Below are 20,619 nucleotides of genomic sequence, written 5' to 3'. Positions count from 1 at the left end.
AGTTAACTTAGAGACCAAGAAAGGGTTTAAACCATATATATATATATATATATATATATATATATATATATATATATATATATATATATATATATTGTTAAAAGTCTCACATCGATTAGAGATAAGGCCAATTTATAATATATAAATAAAGTGCATATACCATCTTACAAACCGATTTTGTAAGATTAAATAATAAATGTTTAAACCTATTTATATACATATATATTAAGAACAACAAAATAGAACAATCTTATCTGATTTAAATCTAATTTTGATATAAAAAAAAACAAGTCGGACCGGGTTAACCTATTTGATACACCTATTTGTCATGGTAATGTTTTTATTGTATTTTTAGGACCATTTTGAAAAGCTAAAATTAATTTAATATATAAATAAGTTCAAACATTTATTACTTACATATTGTGTAAGAATCTGGGAAGAAACTCATCCTTCAAGTTATTCAAATAATCTTAGATTAAATTTCTGATCAAATCAGATTAGTTTGAGACATAGTCTGAAAGCATGAGATGAAGACGTCAAACTTTAAGTAATAATACTTTAACATACACAAAAAATTTTATGTTTATTTGACATTTATCTTTTATTATTTTTTCTTATGAATATAAAAATTCATTATTTCATAATTAATTTATTTTTTTAATATATGTCAAATAAATATTTTATTTCTATAATATACGTCAAATGTAAGCTTGTGTCAGTTGATGCCAAATTATTTCCATGCATTTATTAACGAAAATCTCTGTTATTTATTGCTAACATGGTACAAAATCCGTACATATTCATATTATTTCATTGACTGATCACAGCCATGTTTTAGTTTGGAGAAGGCTGTTTAAATTACAGATATAAAACATTTCCACATTGAAACTCAAACTCAAATTTTATTGATTTGATAAAGCAGTAGAAATACATTAACAGAAGATGAGTTAAGTGGGAAGAAGGAAAAGAAAAAGAAAACAAGAATATTTGAAAAACTCAAGTTCATAACGTCTGATCCTCAATTTTCAGAGTATAATGCCGTCCTTCAATACCGCAGGCAATCGTGAAGCCAAACTGCGTTTCAAGTCAGGGGAGACAGCGTGCTCTCCGATCATAGTCTCCAATACTGCAGCCGATACAGCTTTGTTCTCTATAACTGCAGCCTCTTCTCCTGGTATCGATGCATCTTCAGAGAAACTAAGCTGTAAATGTTCATAAAACAAAACATATTATTCTTCAACTATTTCAAAGGAACATAAACATGTTTAATGTAGGAATTATTGCTAAATTAGGTAAAGTAGTAAGAAATAGACCGACCCCCAAGATTCCATCAGGTGATTGTCTGTAGAAAACAGAGGCACCAGGTGGAAAATTGACCTTCTTGAAAGCTTCTGCAAACTGTTCAATGGCTGCAGCTTCAGCATCACCATATGTCCCAACAGACTTCAAGTGTGCAACGCAGTTTTCCATCACCTTCTTTGAGTATTCTGTCCCACTCAATTGCAGAATCTTCGATCCTCTTATTAGCTTTTCAAATGGTCCTAAAAATACAATAAAAACACGTCTCAACACCATACACCATCCTTTCCAACTTCCTCCAAATCGAACCATTTTACTCACACCATTCACAAAATCATTTTTATGCGGAGCTTTTTACTTCTTAATTTCTCATTTGCATGAAAGCATTTGTGCGAAACTAAATATTTATCAATATTTCAAAAACTAAATAATAATACAGATTTAATAAATTTTATTGAAAAAATATTGCGGGAATTTGGTCTTCACCTGAAATGATATCTCTGTAGAAGTCAAGAATCTCGATCAACTCTTCCGAAGGCTTACCCTTCCACTTAGCGGCGAGTGATGTCACCGCTTTATCCTCCAAGTATACTCCGATGGCCGTGAACTTTATGAATTTCCCCTCAATTGTCAATCCTCTCTCCCCTGGATCATAATTCATCTCTTATATATATATAGGTCAATTCAAATACACAGATTCATATACATAAATAGAGGAAGTAGTAGAACCTGCGCCGCCGAGAAAATAGGTTTTTCCGGTGGCTGGTGAAGTGACCACCGCAGGGAAGTGGAGGAATTCCACCTGGACGTCGGTGATCGTGGGTGCTGTTGTGGCCATTTTCAAACTCTATTCAGTTAATGACATGACAATGCAAGAAAGCAGCAACTTATATAGGAAGGGACGCATTCCTATGTCCAGTAATACACTTTTTTTTTTCTTTTATATATGTCGACTAATTAAAAATAAAAATTAATAAATATTTAAACGTAAATTCCCTCCTACAAAATAATTTTATAAAATTAAATTATATTTTAACATATTTTAAATGAATTTTTATTAATATTATTCAATTTTCATCTTTCTATGCTCTTCACATATTTATCCAACCCATACTTTTTTCGATTTAATTTTTTTTCTATGACTAAAATTATCTTAAAGGACGTTTCTATCATATATTGCCTATGTATATTCTAACTAGAAGATAAAGTAGATGAATATCAGAAAATATTCTAAAAAATATATATTGACAAGCTTTAATTAAAATGTTCTCAAATAATAAACTTAAAATATACTTTACTAACTATCATTAAAGTGGAAAGTATAATTTGGAGTATACTATTTAATGAACAAGTTAATTATTAACTAAGTAACTATTTTATTTAATCATTAAATAAAATTCACTAATTTATATTTATTTTGTTTCTGTCATCATCACAATAGGTATAAAATTTTGAGAAAATAATTTTCTAAGACTTAATCAATTATTTGACCACTTTCCTTTAATATTATCATTATTTTTTATTTTATATTAAATATTTGAAAAGGAAAATTATTGATATTAATTTAATTAGTTCCTTTGGTAGTATTTGTTTGAATTTAGTTATCACTTTAAAAGTTCATTGACCTAACTCGTATTTATTTAGTGAACATGACACTTCATTCTTATAGATTCAATTATAAATGTTTTATTAAAAAGTAACAATACTTTAATACATAATTTTTTTTATAAATATAAAATAAATTTTGTTATGATTATTTTGTTTCTATAATATATATCAAATGAATGTCTGTGATCGAAGATTGTATATATTGTATATGCTAAAAGCATAAAGACACTGGACTCTTGTTTATCTTCTCCTTTCTTACCTACCCACCTAACCAGCAGCCTTAAAAAAAATAATAGCAAAATAAAATAAAAAAAAGGTGACAAAGTTGACTTGTATGAGTGGGTGGGATCATTTGATTATTATGTTAGAATAATCTCACCTAACATCTAAAAAAAATGTATTAAAAGTATTAAAACATTATTTTAATTAAATACAAATCCATTAAGATATCATAACCAACATAGTTTTATGTATCATGATCACAAAATCAATTCCTTAACCAGTAATTTTAAGATATTGATTATTCTGTCAGAAAAAAACCCTTGATAAATAACACTCTTGACCAAACCTAATAAACAATAAATGTCTTGGACTAAAAATATAATAATTTTTTTGTCCAGAGAATATTCAAGTTTATATACTCATACATATCCGTTTTAATCAAAATAAGATCGTGATGGACCGCTGTAAATATTATTTTTTTTTAGGAATTTGAAAATATAACAATTAGAATTCATATTTTTCTGTTACTTTTAACGATTCAATTTTTTAACAAGTAAAAAATATATGAAGATTATTACTCTAGATTTTTGCGTTTGGAAATAAATATATAAAAACTCGGTTGTCTTGCTTTTTATGTGGTGAGTTTGGCTTGCATTATCCCACTTTTGGTATTTTATTTTTTACCATATTTTGTGTAAAAACTTAAAGGGTCGATTTGATTCGCAATTTGCGCTTTTAACCTTAATTCATTTTTTAAATATATTTTTATCGACATATTAAATAATTCAATTTCCAAAACCCATTTGAATGATGGTAGTTTTTATTTAGGTTTAATAGGTTTGGAGGTCCCTATATTTGGGGGTTTGTTTCAATTGGATTCTCCAATTTTGAAAGTGATCAATTAGGTCCCTAATTTTGTCAATTTGAATTAATAAAAGTCTTTCCGTTAAATGCAGTTAACGCAGTGAAGTTTTTGAACATGTGATACGCTGACACTTCCAGATGGCACCGTTTCAAGTGCATAGGTGGATTATAAAAAGGTGAAATCCCTTTTAATTTAGGGATTTGAAGGTGAAATCCCTAAATTAAAAGGGATTTCACCCTTTTATAATCCACCTATCCACTTGAAACTTGAAACGATGCCACATGGAAACGTCAGTATGCCATTGCATTTAAAGAAAGACTTTTATTGATTCAAATTGACAAAATTAGGGACTTAATTTATCACTTCAAAAATTGAAGGACTCAATTGAAACAAACCTCCAAATATAAGGACCTCCGAATCTAATAAACCTTTTATTTATTATAGCATTTTAATTAACTTTTAATTTTTTTATTATAAAATATTTTGAGATATTTTAAATTACAAACTATTTTTTAAATATTTTATATTAATTATAAATTAATTTTTACTTAAGTTTTATTATTTCCAACTTAATATGTTTGTTATGATTTAAGTTGATTGAATTAATCTAATTTAGTTTAGGTTTGACTTGATGTAAATCAAACTCAATTGGGTTTGATATTTTAATCTGATTCAACTTAATGCAAGATGGATCAAATCAATTTAGTTTATTATGGCCTAAACATCAATATGATTAAATTCAATTTAACATGACTTTGGTTCTATTCAACCTAATATGAACACAACTCTATGTCATATAATATGGATCTAACTCGATTAAGTTTAAAGTGAGTCAAACTTAACTTGGTCTAATATGGGTTTAACTTAACCCAACCCAATATGGATTTGATTTGACTCGACTTGAATTATGTCCAACATGATTTTGTAAGAGACGGGTTGGACATGACTTGGTTTGAAGTGAATTCGACTCGATTTGGACTAAGGTGGTATTGACTTGACTTGGATCGAGAGGAGCTTAACTTGACTAAATGAGGTAGACTCAATTCAATTGGACCAAAGGTGAAAATGACTATACTCGGTCTAAGTGATCCCAATATGACTCAATCCAGGGTAGGTCTAACTTAACTCAACAAAAAGTGAGCTTAACTTGACTTGACTAAAAGTGAGTCTAACTCAATTTAACTAGAGGTGAATCCAAGATGACTCATTTTGAGGTTGGCTCAGACATACTCAAAAAATAAGATGGACCTAACCTAACTTGGCCTAAGATGAACCTGATTTAACTTGTTCAAATGTGAATCTAACTTAACTTGGCTTAATATAAGCCTTATTCAATTTAATCCAACACGAGTTCATGTTTATTCAACTCGATATAAGTATTTCATGACTCGACCAAACTGGGTTTAACTCTACTTGATACAAACTCGACTTACTTGAACTCAAGGTGGTCTAATTTGACTCATCTAAAGATGGATTAACTCAATAGTAAACTCAACTCAGTTAAGTCTGAAATTTAGATAAAATGTTAAACTTTTTACATATATCAAGATTCTATTAATATATATATATATATATATATATATATATATTATTTTCATTTTTAAATACGACTCTTACTTTAAAAAATGAGTGATAGATTTGTCTTAGTTTACGGTTTTTTTTGTTATCGTTACCTTAAAAACTTTTTCTTATACAAAACCTTTTGGTCTGTTAAATTTTTTATTCTAATTCGTATAAGTTAAAACCGAATTTTGTAAGATGAGTCAAATCCGTCAAATTTATTTTATAATAAATCTGTAAAGAAATAAATAAATAATTATAATAATTTTTTTACGATAAATGATTTTTTCCATCATTTATTATATCACAATTTAATATATTTCTAATTAAAAAACCAACATATTTGATTTGAATAATATTCACTGAATAATTTCATTTTATATGGGTTTACGGACTAACTTAGCATATGTTTCAGGTCTGTACTATGATGTTTCTTTACCTTTAAAATTATTTTTTCAAAGCATAATTCGTTAATTCTAAAACATTATTATTTAAACTTTTCAACTCATCCACAGTCTTTAACTTTCACCACAAATCACAAAACTCGAGAGAATATTTTTTCAATTTTTTTACCATACCTTAAGCACAAATTTAAGTTTATACAACAAAACCATTGAATACACATTAGTCGTATTAGCCTAACAAATTTAATGCTTAGTTATTATCCTAATAAACACACCATGAACTAGTTAACATCTAATTAATTACCACAAAGACGTAACTTATCAAATTATTTAAAAAAAAAATAATATTTTGATACAAATAAATTTTTTATATTTATTTAATATTATTTTTTTACTTTTTATTTTAAAAAAATATAAAATTTTATTTATTGATAACCCTTTTATTTATGGATAATGATATTTAGACAACATTTTTTTTACAACATTTGAACATTGATTACGTGTCAATCTGTGATTGGTCAAAAATTACTTCACAATCAATAATAATAATCATAAACATTATGGTGGAATAATTTTTGACCAATCACAGATTGACATGTAATCAATGTTCAAATGTTGTCAAAAAAAAGTTGTCGAAATATTATTATTTTTTATTTTTTTATTATGTATCAAATGGATATAAAAATATATTATTTTACCATTACTTTTGTTTTTAACCAAAATGATATAATTTAATTTTAAAATTACTAAAAATTTATTTTTAGAGAAAAATGATCAAAGACAAGTAATCTTTTTTCATTTACTATGTTACATCTTTATAATAATATTCATACCGTTTGTACTATGACCGACCAAACTTTTTTTAGAAATTAAATAAAAGTGAAACTTCAAAGAAAAAAAAGTTTGAAGATCGAAACGGCATCGTTGAGTCTCGAAATCTTGACCCTCTGGAAATCCGATACGAAGCAAACAACAGAGTCAGACAGAGAATGGTCGGTGTTCATTGTGATTCTCCCTGACCTTGTTCTTTATCATCTCGTTATCGCTCCTAACGTTCCAAACCCTAAATAAATTCGCTGCCTCGCTCTTCAATCGCCGAATTCCAACTCGGAGTGGCCGAGAGCAATCATGTCGTGGCTGAGATCTGCGGTGAACAAAGCCGTCGAAGTCGGCAACAATAACAACCTCACTCGTACCGTCAAGAACTACGCCGACACCGTCGTACAGCAAGCCGGTCAAGCCGTCGCCGAGGGTGCCAAAATCCTTCAGGATCGCATTGTAAATAAATTCCCCATTCTCAGTTCCTCTTTTATTTTCTCTCATGCCACCTCTCGTTTTTAATTAATGCATCAGTGCGTATGCTAGTCACTAAACTGAGACCAATCCATAACCGTCCTCTTTGTGTGCATAGTTTCAATCTAACTGCTATGTTACCAATATTAAGGCGTGTAAACATTTCGATAGGAGAATATTAATTTCGTGTTATGTTCTGTTGTGCACACTATACAGGGTGCTAGGAATTACAAAAGTGTTGCGGAGACCATTAAGAGGTTGGAAGACGCTGCTATCTCTTACCGGGGACCTGAGAGAGTGCAGTTGCTTAGAAGATGGGTGGCTGTGCTTCAAGAGATTCAGAAGTTGTCTGAAGCCTCGTTGGCTGAAGGTAAAGAGAGGACTCTAGAGCAGCACCTTGCAGTTGAAGAAGCCAAGGAGAACCCAAGGAGACCATCTCTGGTTTGAATTCGGAACCTTCCTTTTTCATATGTTCAGTAGTTTGCTATGACCGATTTTATACTCTGCGGAAATTTGGTTATATATTTGAGGACTATACTGTCTCTTAAATTATAGATATGCTAGCAACACTCTCTTTAATACACTTCTCCTAATACACTATATTATTCAAAGTACAAAATTTTGTAGGTCTACTTAGATTTTGTAGTTTTCCGTAGAATTTAAGCAATAATAGAAAAATTGTTAATAGGAGTGTGATGTCACTGATAGCAATCCTCCTGACTTATGGCGTATTGATGCCATTCCCTAGCTAAGTCTAGTATACGTCAGAAGTTTTGCTGTTTGTTTTTGCACTACAATGTCTTCTCGTATTTTGGATGATAATAAAATTCTCCGGTTGTCAGTTTCTTCTTTTTTTTTTTCCTTCTTACAACTAGATTATAGGAGGAGATTTTCCCTGTTGGTAGGTAGTTGGTGCCCAAATTTTTATGTTGGTAATCTATTCCTAAAAATAGCAAATATAACGGCATCCTGTTATCTTAACCGTTTGTGTTTGCTATTCTACTGTCTCTTTTCAGGTTCTTTACTATGATTCTGATGTTGGGGGTGAACCATTAAATTTTCGTGATGTTTTCCTTCAAAGTCAGGCATTAGAGGGTATAGCATTATCCATGGTATGTTCAATTATGCTGATTATTATGTATAAATATCCCGAACTTCCCATGGTATATTGGTAGGTATCTTTATAACATAAATATCTATGGTTTGTTCTGTAAAGCATAAAACTTAGTGTTTTTAATTGTCTTAGCAAAACGGGTGAAAAAAGAGAAGCGAGTTTCAAGTGTACTTTTGAAGTGAGACATGAGATTAACTCGGTGAAAGCCCGAGATGTAAGCTTGAGATGCACTGTCTCAGACTGTAAAGAATGTATACACACATGCATTATAATATCTATCTATCTATATATATTGCGTTCTTTTCCTTTAGTGATTGTGAGTGGGTTTGCTTTAATACTTACTATTCAAAGGTGCACCTTGTATGTCTAAAATAATAATTTAATGTAAAAGTTAATGCAATCTGCTTTACTTTAATAAATTCTTGTGAATATTTCTTACAATGTGGGTTTTTGCATAATTCAACCTCAAAATCATCTTGTAAGGTGAGAATTGTCTTCATTTATATACTTTTTTTCAGGGTCTATATTTAGTCATCGTGAGACTTGGCTTTTCCCAATAATATTGTATCGATTATAATTTGATCTTACGTACCTTCTTCTCTTTAGTTTCTCTTTGGTGTATGCAGCTTTATATTTTATCATTTTCATTATATCGGTAAAAGAATATCATTCTGGATAAGTCAATTTGTTTCTTTTGCTGATAATGGAGGTTAACCGCAGGGTTAACTCTTTTCTATTCCTCAGATTATTCATGCTCCTGACGAGGAAGAGGTTTCCCTTCTCCTGGAGATGTTTGAGTGAGTTTATTGCTTTTATACACACACGTGCACACACAAACATGTATAGATAGATAGATATATATAAATAGTTGGATAGATAGGTATTTGGATCTCTCATTGTGATTTGCCATTGGCAACTTGCATGTCGCATTTTCATGCCATGGTTTATCTTTGATCTTATGTTTATGAATGACATCCGAGTCTAGCTTATATGGTATATGAAATCCTTTGGTGCAATTTTCTTGTGGTTAATGATCAATGTTTTGTTATTGTGAAAATAATGTCTAAAATTTTAATTTCATTTGTGCCTTTCTGGGAAATTATTAATATTGCAGTTCAGCTGAAGGTACATCTAATCTTACTTTCTGCATCCTTATCTATATAGACTCTGTCTTACTGGAGGAAAAGAAGTTCATAATGCCATAGTGAGCAGCCTGCAAGATTTAGCAACCTCTTTTTCAAGCTATGAAGATGAAGTACTGGTAAGGATGATTTTTATTTCCCTCGTATCTATGGACATAGGTACTCAGAAGTAAATGCTTCCTCTGTTTTCTCCTCTCTTTGATTAATTGTATTTTTGGTGTTTAGTTGTGACTTCACAAAATCTTGGAAGGCTGTTTTATGTGTAGACCATTTGATAATCAGTATATGAATTTGAACTGAACTTTAAATTTTGAGAATGCACATTTTTAATACCTTGATAGCATTTTCCTTGACTAAGTTTTGAGTTTTGGTTTTAAATATTTGAATTCTGAAACGAGGAACCTAACTTTATTTTGTATAAAAGACTAATAAAATAAAATAAATCATCTGGAAACATTCTACCTTAAATAATGTATTAGTGATGTTAATGTTAATAGTACTAAATTACTATTAAGAACCAAATTGGGAAGTTGTCCTTTCTCCCAAACATGGTTATCCTTGTTAAAGATCTGAATTTATCTTTATGTAAATAGGAAAATGTGTCATATTTCATTGCTGAAAGTTAGGTTGAATCATAGTTGATTTTAAATAAAGCACTGTATGGTATCATCACCACACATTTTCAGCAAGCCTAATAATCCTGTTACAGATCTTTCATTGCATTATCATTCACATAGTCAATTTTTTCTTTCTCATATCAATTTTAAACCGTGACTTAATTTTACTGTTAATGATATATTTTATAACTTATTAAAATGGAGAAAATGGGATTAAAATAATAATTTTATAACTTCAATTATGGATTTTTATATCCTTATCTAATCATAATTTAAAAGGCGACCTGAATGTAAGTGTTAAATGAAAGTAATTGAAATGAAATGTAGTCCTCTGTAGACAACTCAGTAGATAGAGTTGAGACATTAAACTTTGAAATTCACTTTGCTGCCATTTTCATTTCCATTGATGATCTCTCAGTGGGGCCTCCAATGTCTTCTCCTCTTAAACTTGCTCTTTATGCGTTCAATAAGATTGTTATACGTTTACCTTTTTCATTAGGTGAAGCGAGAGGAATTGCTTCAATTTGCACAAGGTGCCATCACTGGATTGAAAATCAATTCTGATGTTGCAAGGTCAGTGTGAAGACATGGTTTTCCATTGTCATTTTCTTTGTACCTCGCTGGTAGACAACTAAGTCTTGACACTGATCTTAAGTTCAAATATCAAAATCTATAACTTTTGTTGTCATATTTCTGAAGATTTGGTCTTTAAATGAGCCAAATAATGTATGGCAATTCATGTAGCCACCTCACCTTGTAGCACAGTTGATGTATAAATTGTGTTGTAATAAATTGTTTATGAATTTGGTTATTAGCCTTTTTCTCTAAGTGATTTATATAGATAATCCCATTTAATCAATGAAACAATTTATGTGACAATTTTTCTAATAAGGAAAATGTTGCTCCAGAGAACATCATTATCTGAATGCTTTGTAGCTCTGATCTTATATAGTGCCTGTATAATTTATAGGCAGGATTTCAACAGTAGTAACTTTGGGTGGAAAATGTCTTTTCCTATTGCAGTAGGTGATGGGATTGTAATCTTGTATCTCCCTCCAGCATCAGGCCTCCATTATGTTCGATTTAGGAGAAAGTGGTAGGCAATTAAATGAAAAAAATAGGGGTATGCGGATCACTGTTGTATGGTGGATGGAATTTAGTAAATAGATAAAAGTGATAACGGAGCAAAACCCACATCATCCTTAATAGAAAAAAATAATAAAAAACATTGAGCCTCCAGAGGTTAAAAACTGCAATGAAGCTGTCATAAACTTCTGGACAGCACTCAAAGAGACTCAGAGGTTACAACTTAAACACTATCGTATTCCATATTGTCAATTAGGCTAGGCAACTGGAGCAGGGACAGAACCACATTGATTTGAGATGGAGCACAAATATGTTTTTTTAGCAGATGAACAACTAAAAAAGTAAAACTTAACAAAAGTGATGACTGGATGAGTGATTGTGGTCATTTACTTTGAGAAATATATATTTATTGGCATTGACTAGGAACACATTGTTCAAAGATTTCACAGCGTGAGACCTCTCTGTCTCCCACTTCTTATTTACTTCAACTTACAATTAACTTTATTTCATTATCCTTGATGAATGTCATGATGCTTTGGATTTATGTAATAAGCATAACCAGTCACTACAGCTCTACAAAGTTAACTGATATATTCCTTTAACTAATATCAAAGAAAAATGAAATAAAACAGCATGGTCATTTCTATAGAAGATAAACCAAATTCAATCATTTCTGTTCTTCCGGGCTTAAGCTTTTGGTATTGTTCTATTTTTGGATGGTTTCATATTTGATTTTAATTATATCTTTATTATAGGTCAATCATTTTATGTCAGTTATAAAATACTGATCCATTTTAAAGATACTTTTAATGATAATATCTGAAATAATCTTATTGAATGTCTAATATTACACAGCAAGATTTGTTGTTGCTTTTGGATCAAGTCGAAATATTTCTCTTTGTTTGTGAATTATTATTTTTTTTATAATGTTCTATTTAGTGTGTACTTTTCAGATATTACTTTAGTTATTATCAGCAGATCCATGCTGTTATAATATAATGTGAGAAAACTGCCTGCAATCTACCTCAAGTCATGTCTCGTTTTCCTTATTGACTGCAGAATAGATTCTGAAGCCTCTATTCTTAAGAAAAAGCTCACTGAGATAACTTCAAAGGGGTCTGTAAACAAAGTTGATTTTAAAGCTGCCGAGGAAACACCAGCAACTCTAGAGGTTTGTTTCTGTCATCACTTCCTCTTCAAAGCCTTTCATTGCCAGTAATGAATTTTTTCATCGACTAATATAGTAATAATACGAGACAAGCTTATCTGAAACTTTTATCGAGTCAGCCATTTTTTATTAGTCGAGTATGCTGCTGCTCCCATTCTTGTTTCTTGTTACGAGCTTATTTTCCATGTTTTTTGAAGTAGTGTTGGTAGACTGTAAATTCCTTGGTTCTTTCTTGAGTTCCATGTGATATTTTTACTTCTATCTCCATCACTCGTCACCCTTCAACAAGAACATAACATTTATCAAATTTCACATTGTATCCTTTTAAATATTTAATGTTTTCGATTTTGAAGCTTTACTGTGATTGATTCTTAATTGAACTGTGATGCTTTCATACCTTCTGGCTTAAGCATTTTTTGTTTACTTACAACTATTATGACAACGGAAATGGAGTGTGGTTAAATAGAGTGCATGCATTGAATGAGTGGGTGAAGTGGTGGAATATTCGTATACATGAGTTTAGAAGTGCTCCTTCAATTGCTTTTCATTTAACAATTCATGCTTATATGCATTTTCAATTTCTTTCATGAGAATTTGTGAAAGAGAGAAAAAAAAAAGAAATAAAAAAAATTATTGAATCTTGTAATTTGTATTGATAAAAATTTTCATAGATTCATTCATGTGTAGTGAGATTCAAAGTCATTTGTGATTCATCCTATGATATGATGAAGTGCGTAGCCAAATTACATTCTAAGTTTAAGATTCTAATCACTATGTTGTAATGTAATATAGATTTATATATAATAATTTATTGTTTATTATATTCGTGTAGACCATTCTGTGTTAGAGAGTGGATAATAAACCAACTAATAATTTTGCAGGCTTTGAAAATTGCCCTTGCTCAAATTAGAATCTGTTCCAAACTGGAAGCATTATTGCTGAAGAAAAAAAATTTAAGCAATGGAGACTCTCCTGAAGTTCATGCTCAAAAGGTACATTTCTTTCCTTTATTAGTTTCTTTGGGAAGGGTTGGAGAAAGGAAAACAAGAGCTAAAAATTATATTTCCTCAAATGAAAAACTAATATTTTGGAGCAATTAAAATTGGAATGGTTTACCTGGAGTTCACCAAAATAAAAATTAATTCACTGATTAAATGGAGAGAAACTGAAAAAAAAAATAGAAAGATTTTTTAGCATTTTTAATTTTCATAATTACCTTTCTCTAGTTTGTCATGAAAAAGATGTTTACTAGAGGTACATATTATATTTCCTTGCATGAAAAACTGATTTTATGGCTAAGAAAATTGGAATGGTTTACCTTGAGTTCACCAAAATAGAAAAATTGAATCACTCAGAGAACGTGGAGAAACAGAAAAGAAAATTAGAAGGATTTGTAGCATTTCTAAATTCCATAGTTACCCTTCTCTAGTTGTCAATCATATCAACAAAATGTTAAGGGTAATTTTTAATTCTATTATTTATTTTATTCTTTCATTAACTTGACATTATAGAAAAGTAAACATTATTCTCTAGATTTTATCAGGTGTCCTAGTTTGGATCTAACTATTTTTTTAGAGTGAATGAGATGGTAGAAATAGAACTTACATTTGGGGTTATTCTGCTTTGAAATGTTCTCAGTCTTATAGGAGTGTTCTCACTGAATGTAGTTCCTTGTTATCTGTCGTTCTGTCTATTATGTTTCCCATATTTCTGAGTAATATGTTTTGATTGTTCTATCCATTGTTATACTTTTGTGCTTTTAAGTAGGTTGATAAGCTGAAGGTTTTAACGGAATCTCTTGCCAACTCTGCTGTAAAAGCTGAAAAACGTATTTTAGATAACAGGTAGCCTGTCATAATATCATCTTCTCTTATACTCCCGTCTTTACTTTTCGTCATCTGAATTCGTAGTTTTATACTCACCAGACAAATAGGTTTTGTTGAATGTACTTTATTTAGCATTTTGCTTTATAGTTTTTATTTTCAGTTTCCGATCAATGAATCTGTTTTATTTGTAAGTGGGCTTAAACATGCCAGAAGTATATCCATTCATTTGGAAATTGTAGTGGTGGTGGTATGATTCTACCTTCTGCCTACTCCTTTAGTTCATTATCTCCGTTTTTGTAGATGATGTTACTGATTAACTGGGGTTTTTTGTTATTCTATTTGGCTCAAGTTAACGAACACTAAACCATATTTCTCTCTCTAATTTTACAGAGTACAAAAGGAGGAAGCATTAAAAGTTCGGGTAGCTAAAGATGGTGAAGCTAGTGAAAAGGAGAAGGTAATGTATTATATCTCAAATGTAGAAGTTAGTGAAAAGGAGTAGTTAAAAAGTTCAACAGGGAATCATCATGTTTATTGCCAAATATCACTGGTTTGTATTTGCTTTTGGAATGTATCATATTTCAAATGGGGATTTCATTGTACGTCTACTTATCTAGGCTCTTGTTCTGTATGTCAATTCTTAAAAAGTGATTTTTAAGTTTAATTCAACCTCAAAACTGGCTTGTAAGATAATATTTACATACATTTATATACTATGATTTGGTCATGTCTTCAATCAATATGGAATTTCTAACACATTCTCTCATGCTGAAGACTAGACATCTCAAGCATGTGACTGTATATTGTGGGTGGTACCATAGCAGGTGGTATGATAAGCCTATGAGAGCTTTGTTAGGATAAACTCTAATGAGAGCTTTGTTAGGATAAACTCTAATAAGAGCTTTGTTAGGATAAACTCTAATGAGAGCTTTGTTAGGATAAACTCTAATGAGTGCTTTGTTAGGATAAACTCTAATATCATTTTAGAATGTGAATTTTAAATTTAATTCAATTTCACAAAACTAAACTGTAAGGTGAGGTTTGTATTTACTTACATATTAAAATTTGACCATATTTTTAGTCAAATAAGGGTCTCAACAAAAATGATATATGAACAATATGATCAATATTGATAACAACTTTATTGCATTAACATCTGGAGTTTATATGTAATATTATATATTATTTTGTTCTTTCTTCATAGGTTATGCCGGACGAAATTTTCCACACACACACACACTTCAATTGGTTCACTTTTATTTGGGGGCTGTGGTTGGTTAAGTTTGTAGTGAGATGATCAATTTCCTTGTGTGCATAGGAGACCAGACCATGATGAAAACTAACATCTGCCTGTCAGTACTAAGTCTTCCATCTATTGTAGGGGGGCAACTCATTTTTCTTTCTTCCTCAATTTCAGGAACTGACAGCAGAGATATCTGAACTGCAACGTAAAAAAGAAGATCTTGAAGCTGAATTGAAAAAGGTATCACCATATTCAACTTTTTTTTTTTTTTTTTTGTGGTGGTGAGAGTGGTAAATGATATTTGCTTGAGAAAATGGGTTTATTTATTATTTTCTTCATTTCTACTCATGCAATGTGCCGATTTTTGTAATCTAGTTGTCTGTTTTATATCCTTACGACTTATGGATTGATATTTGTTGAGAAACCTTGTATTGCCCCTTTTTAACTTTGAACACGTGTAAGATACTTTGGCCATTGAATGTGAATTTTGTTCTTCAAGTTTACTGCTAATAGCAATAAATTGTAGTTTGTCTTATTATGTTGTCAAAATGACTCCAACTTTAATATATGGGATGCTGTTGGAGGAGTGGTGACGAATTTCATAACTAATTTATAAATAACTGAAATCTGGCATGAGTTGTAGGTTAACACTTCTTTGGCTGCTGCTCAAGCACGACTATGGAATGTGAGGGAAGAGAGAGACCAGTTTGAGGAAGCAAACAATCAGATAGTTGAGCACCTGAAGATAAAGGTTCGAGGTTCTTATTTTCTATTCCATGGATGCTTGAATATTCCTGAATAGTGACTCTCAGCATCCAGGTTGTCTGAAATTTTGGTTTGACCTTGATCGACAGGAAGATGAATTTTCAAAATCCATTAACTCATGTAAGGTTGAAGCAGATGTTATCAAAACCTGGATTAATTTTCTGGAAGATACTTGGGTTCTTCAGCAGTCAAATGCAAAAACTAACGACAAGCTGGTCAAGTATGTAACTGAACTTAAGTAATGATAAATGTTTTGTTGCCTATATAATAGACTAGTTTGAGTATGACCCTGGATGTGTATATATTTATTATATTAGGAATAAGTCCAATTTCACATATACTTAGTTGACTATATCCTTCAACAAGAATTCTATGGGTTATATTTACTCTTATTCTGCCTTTGCTCTTTATTTTTCACGAATTATTATTTTGACTAATCCTTACATTTTAAAGTGATGAATTGGAGAGACATGAGGACTACTTTGTGAACTTGGCCATTCAACTTCTTACTGCTTACCAGGTATATATTACGCTTTACTGATTCAAATAATGGGTGTATGGCCTGGTTTTTGCTTCCCTCCTTGTTTTTCCCCTTACTGCTATGCTGTGTGCAGAAAGAGTTAGAGCCTTCTATTAACCATATTGGAACATTTGTCGTGAACCTCAAGAATTTAAATCAGAGGTAATACCTTTTAAGGGTGTTTGATTGTAAATTTCTTTGGGAGTACAATATTTCTCCATGTTAACAAAAAAGTTTATATTTTATTGCTTAAATAAATGAACTGGTATTCAAATTATTGGTATTTTCATTTGTCCATAAAGTATTAAGTTTTAATTTTAAAAATTTTCGTGTATGTGTGCTCTTGTGTGTATGTTATTTCTTCATCAATTTTCTCCAATTTTGTTGAGGATACAGATTAGAGATGACACCCAATCCTGATACTGAGGATTTAGAAGGATTAAGTCCAAGGAAAAACCTTGAGGAGGAATATTTGACGTACGAAGCCAAGGTATATATGCATATCAGTGGCTTGTTCATCTAGCAGTTTATTTACTTTTTTTTTTTTTTTTCTATGATAACGTTTTTTTTTTTTTATTGTCAAGTGGGAATTTGGTTTTTGACTTGGCCTAATGGCAACATGCGATCCATGTAACTGACCTTGAAGGCAGATCTTCGGCAGTTAAAAAAATGAACTGCACCTTCTCCAGTTGTATCCAATAACCCACGAGTTTTAAAACTGTATTTACTTTTTTTTTAAATAAAAAACTTGAAACATTTTAATCGTGAGATCTTGAACTACACACGCTGCAGATTTAAAATGAACTACAGGGTATCCAATTCCAACTGACTTATCCTAATAGGATAAGACTATCAGTGTTGTTGGCTTGTCTCCTTAAATGAGTTTGATCTTCTAATATATGTTGTATGCTGCATGCTTTGTTCATGACCAAAACAATGGAGTAGATATATGATTTGCTTGGATTTGTTGATGGTTTTCTTTCGTTGCTTCAGATTATTACCACTTTCAGTGTTGTGGATACTATGAAACAGCAGTTTTACGCTCAGCATGGGAAAGTTTCCAGGTTGTGTTTTCTTTCTATATTAACTTTATTGGGTGGCTTTATTAACTTTAGAATTGAACGGTTGGTTGATACAAGTTCAAAATAAATGTATTGTGTAAATCCAGCTGAAATTTAGAATTTCTCTAACTGTTTTTCACTCAAACTCACCTTTTACAAACCATTTTGTTCTTTCCCTGTGAAAAACATCTCATTTTTTATTGAATAGAAGATTATCGTTGCATCAGACACCTTGTACTGAATTTTTTTCCTTTTGCCTTCACTTATTGGTCGCACCAATCCAGGAGCGATGAAGATAGAGTTAAAGAGCTGTTTGATGGCATTGAAAAGTTGCGAACTGAATTTGAGTCTATTGAGAGACCAATTCTTGATATAGAGAGTCCTGCAAAGGTTGAAACTCCACCTTCTGAGAAAAAGTTGGATGGTGCTCCTTCACTTTCTGCGCCAGCTCATGGTGCACAGCTTTCAAAGCCTGAGACGGATGAACAGCCAAAATCATCTTCAGTTAAGGCAGAGCAGCTATTAGACCATGCAGCTGAGTTAGCAAAGCTGGAATCTGAGATAGGGAGGGTCAGTGATGAGTATTCATCAGAAGAAATTGGTGATTGGGAGTTTGATGAGCTTGAAAAAGAATTGACTTCTAGTTAGGTCAAATCTTATTTATGAGTAATTAAGCTTGCTGTTGTATTTTTATAAGGAGGCAAGTTCAAGTATCATAAATTTGTAAGCATGGGTCGGCTGTTAATGAAGCCTCAGTTTGTATCCAGATATCTTTTAATTTGTAAACATTAGAGCATAATTTCTTGATTCTTCTGTAAATTAATGAATATGTAACATGTAGACCAGTCGAAAAATTATTTGTAACAATCAAATGGTTACCCTAGAACCGTTACATCGAATGGCTGGAAAAGTTCTAATGTCATATTTTGTTTTTGGCGAGTGTTACCGGCCCACATTTCCTGGCATTCTTTTATTGGTTGGTTGAAAAATTGCAAAATTGAGTTATATACGTAATAAGTGTTCCTCCCTTTTTAATAGAGTTCTTTATTATTTTTAGAAGTGAAGAGAATGAAAATTAAACTTTGTACTGTATTTTGTTTTAAAAAGAGTTTTTTTCTTTTATCATAAAATAAAATAAGAAAATATAGCAAGTGTTTCTCCTTATTTTATAGTGTTTTTTCTATGCTAACTGGGACTTGTGAAAATGTTTATTTCCTTCTAATTTCTCTTCAAAATAAACAATGAAAATTTGAATGCTTTTATCTTTTTCTTGCTTTTTTTTTTCTTTCTATTTTTAATGAATTTATATGCAAATAAACCTCGTTTGGAATGTGCCTAATGTTCAAAGAACTTTTCTCTCCAAGTATAGCTGGAAAATTTTGCCTGTGAACTCTGTACCTAACATGCAAAGCACGGAATCTTGTAGCTGCTAGTCAATCTTGTTAATATGATTCATAAAATCGATTCATGAATCTATCCATGTAAATGCACCGGGTGTATTATTAGCCTTGAGATGAATGTTGCTACATTTGAGTAGGCAACAAAGAAAATTATTGGCTCAATCTGATCGTTTCTAGTAAAAAAAGTAAAGTAGTGTTTTTTTCTCTTTATTATTTTTTTTTTTGGTCTGATAGAGATGCAGTTTAATCAATGTTGACATTATATTATAATGTATAAGTAGGTTTGAGAAAATAAATGAAAATGCTTGACAACCTAACTTAGCGACAAATTGGGCATGAAAGTAAGGTGGGCATTAGCATAGGTCCTGCATTTGACAGAAAGAACCAACCATTTGGTAGTGTTTTTTTAGGATGTTGGCAAATAATAATCTGAAAGAAATTGCAGAGAGGGGGAAAAAAGAGGAAAAGTTAGGAACTTATCGTTTTGTTTGCGACTAAAAAATGGAAAAGGGAAAAGGATGGTAAACTCAAAAGTAGGTAGGAGGAGTTGTGTTAAAAGATGATGACAAACAAACTCTCGAGCTTTGCAGGCATTCCGGCCTCAGTCTCTTCTCCCACCATTGCTTGTCGGGTCATGTGTTACTCATTCTTCTTCACTCTCTGCATTCACTATAATACTTTATTCACTTACCACACACCTTCATTTTTCAATGTCAAATTAATAAACACCAATAATTTCAAAAAGATGCCCATGTTTTGCACCCGTGTATGCCAAAACCTTTTCCCGTGTGCAATTATTCACTAAAGTGCGTTAAAACAAAGGCAGGAATCCAGTTAAAAGTTCCAAAATGTATGCTTTGGTTCTTCTTCATGAACTCATTTTGGTGCACAGCACAATTATAAGTAGTTAAGTACTGACATGAATGCCAAAGTGCATGCCGCCAGACATTTCTTTTTCATAAACCCATTTTTCTTGCATGGGAAATCGCTAGTGTTACACCAGGTTCCAAAATAGCCTCTTTAATTCACAGACCAGTTTCCCCCCATAGCCAAAAAAGTATCCATAATATTGTTATTGTTGGATGTACCGAGAAGAGATACAAACACCAATGAGAGATACGAGTCTTTACTATATAAGAGACTCTCTGTCCAAAATCTTAAAACAATGGGTTAACGAGTATTTCATCTTTATACATATACAGTGTTCTACTTTCTCATTTCTATCTTACAAATGTAAAATTTTGACTCATACTTGATTCCCAACAAATATCAGACTCAAGAACAAATACTCTTGTTACTACCGCCAGGAGATTCCTGCGTTGTACTCTTTTCTCAGATATTTATATATCATTCAACAATCCCCTTCTGCTTAAAATGACAACAATAAAACACTGGTTTTTGTTAGAAAGTAATCAAATCAATGGCT

General features: G+C 31.2%; 2 protein-coding genes across 2 annotated transcripts; one reads left to right on the top strand and one right to left on the bottom strand.

Annotated features, from left to right (window-relative positions):
* Positions 1-1,025: 1,025 nt before the first annotated feature.
* On the bottom strand, positions 1,026-2,137 carry LOC106770816 (chalcone--flavonone isomerase). Its single transcript, NM_001317294.1, is given in 4 exon segments — positions 1,026-1,202; positions 1,318-1,541; positions 1,786-1,944; positions 2,029-2,137. Coding segments are annotated over 4 exon segments (669 nt in total).
* Positions 2,138-6,852: 4,715 nt separating this feature from the next.
* On the top strand, positions 6,853-18,746 carry LOC106772283. The gene is made up of 18 exons (XM_014658580.2): positions 6,853-7,236; positions 7,468-7,692; positions 8,268-8,363; positions 9,110-9,162; positions 9,530-9,626; positions 10,624-10,697; positions 12,270-12,381; positions 13,260-13,370; positions 14,146-14,222; positions 14,595-14,661; positions 15,622-15,687; positions 16,091-16,198; positions 16,302-16,432; positions 16,666-16,732; positions 16,827-16,894; positions 17,129-17,222; positions 17,726-17,796; positions 18,078-18,746. Exons 1-18 carry the CDS (start codon positions 7,087-7,089, stop codon positions 18,439-18,441), a joined length of 2,031 nt encoding a protein of 676 aa, XP_014514066.1. The 5' UTR covers positions 6,853-7,086; the 3' UTR covers positions 18,442-18,746.
* Positions 18,747-20,619: the final 1,873 nt, after the last annotated feature.

Source organism: Vigna radiata, chromosome 8 (genome assembly GCF_000741045.1).
Source record: "Vigna radiata var. radiata cultivar VC1973A chromosome 8, Vradiata_ver6, whole genome shotgun sequence".
In the NCBI taxonomy this organism is placed as follows: domain Eukaryota; kingdom Viridiplantae; phylum Streptophyta; class Magnoliopsida; order Fabales; family Fabaceae; genus Vigna; species Vigna radiata.
Note: the sequence above shows the minus strand (reverse complement) of the source record. Positions and strands in the feature narration are given on the sequence as shown.

Excerpts from the sequence above, each read along its gene's own strand:
- LOC106772283 (XM_014658580.2), top strand. The coding sequence starts at position 7,087 with ATGTCGTGGCTGAGATCTGCGGTGAACAAAGCCGTCGAAGTCGGCAAC. Across the intron at positions 7,693-8,267 it reads ACCCAAGGAGACCATCTCTG|GTTCTTTACTATGATTCTGA; the intron begins GTTTGAATTCGG and ends GTCTCTTTTCAG. Across the intron at positions 14,662-15,621 it reads AAGCTAGTGAAAAGGAGAAG|GAACTGACAGCAGAGATATC; the intron begins GTAATGTATTAT and ends CCTCAATTTCAG.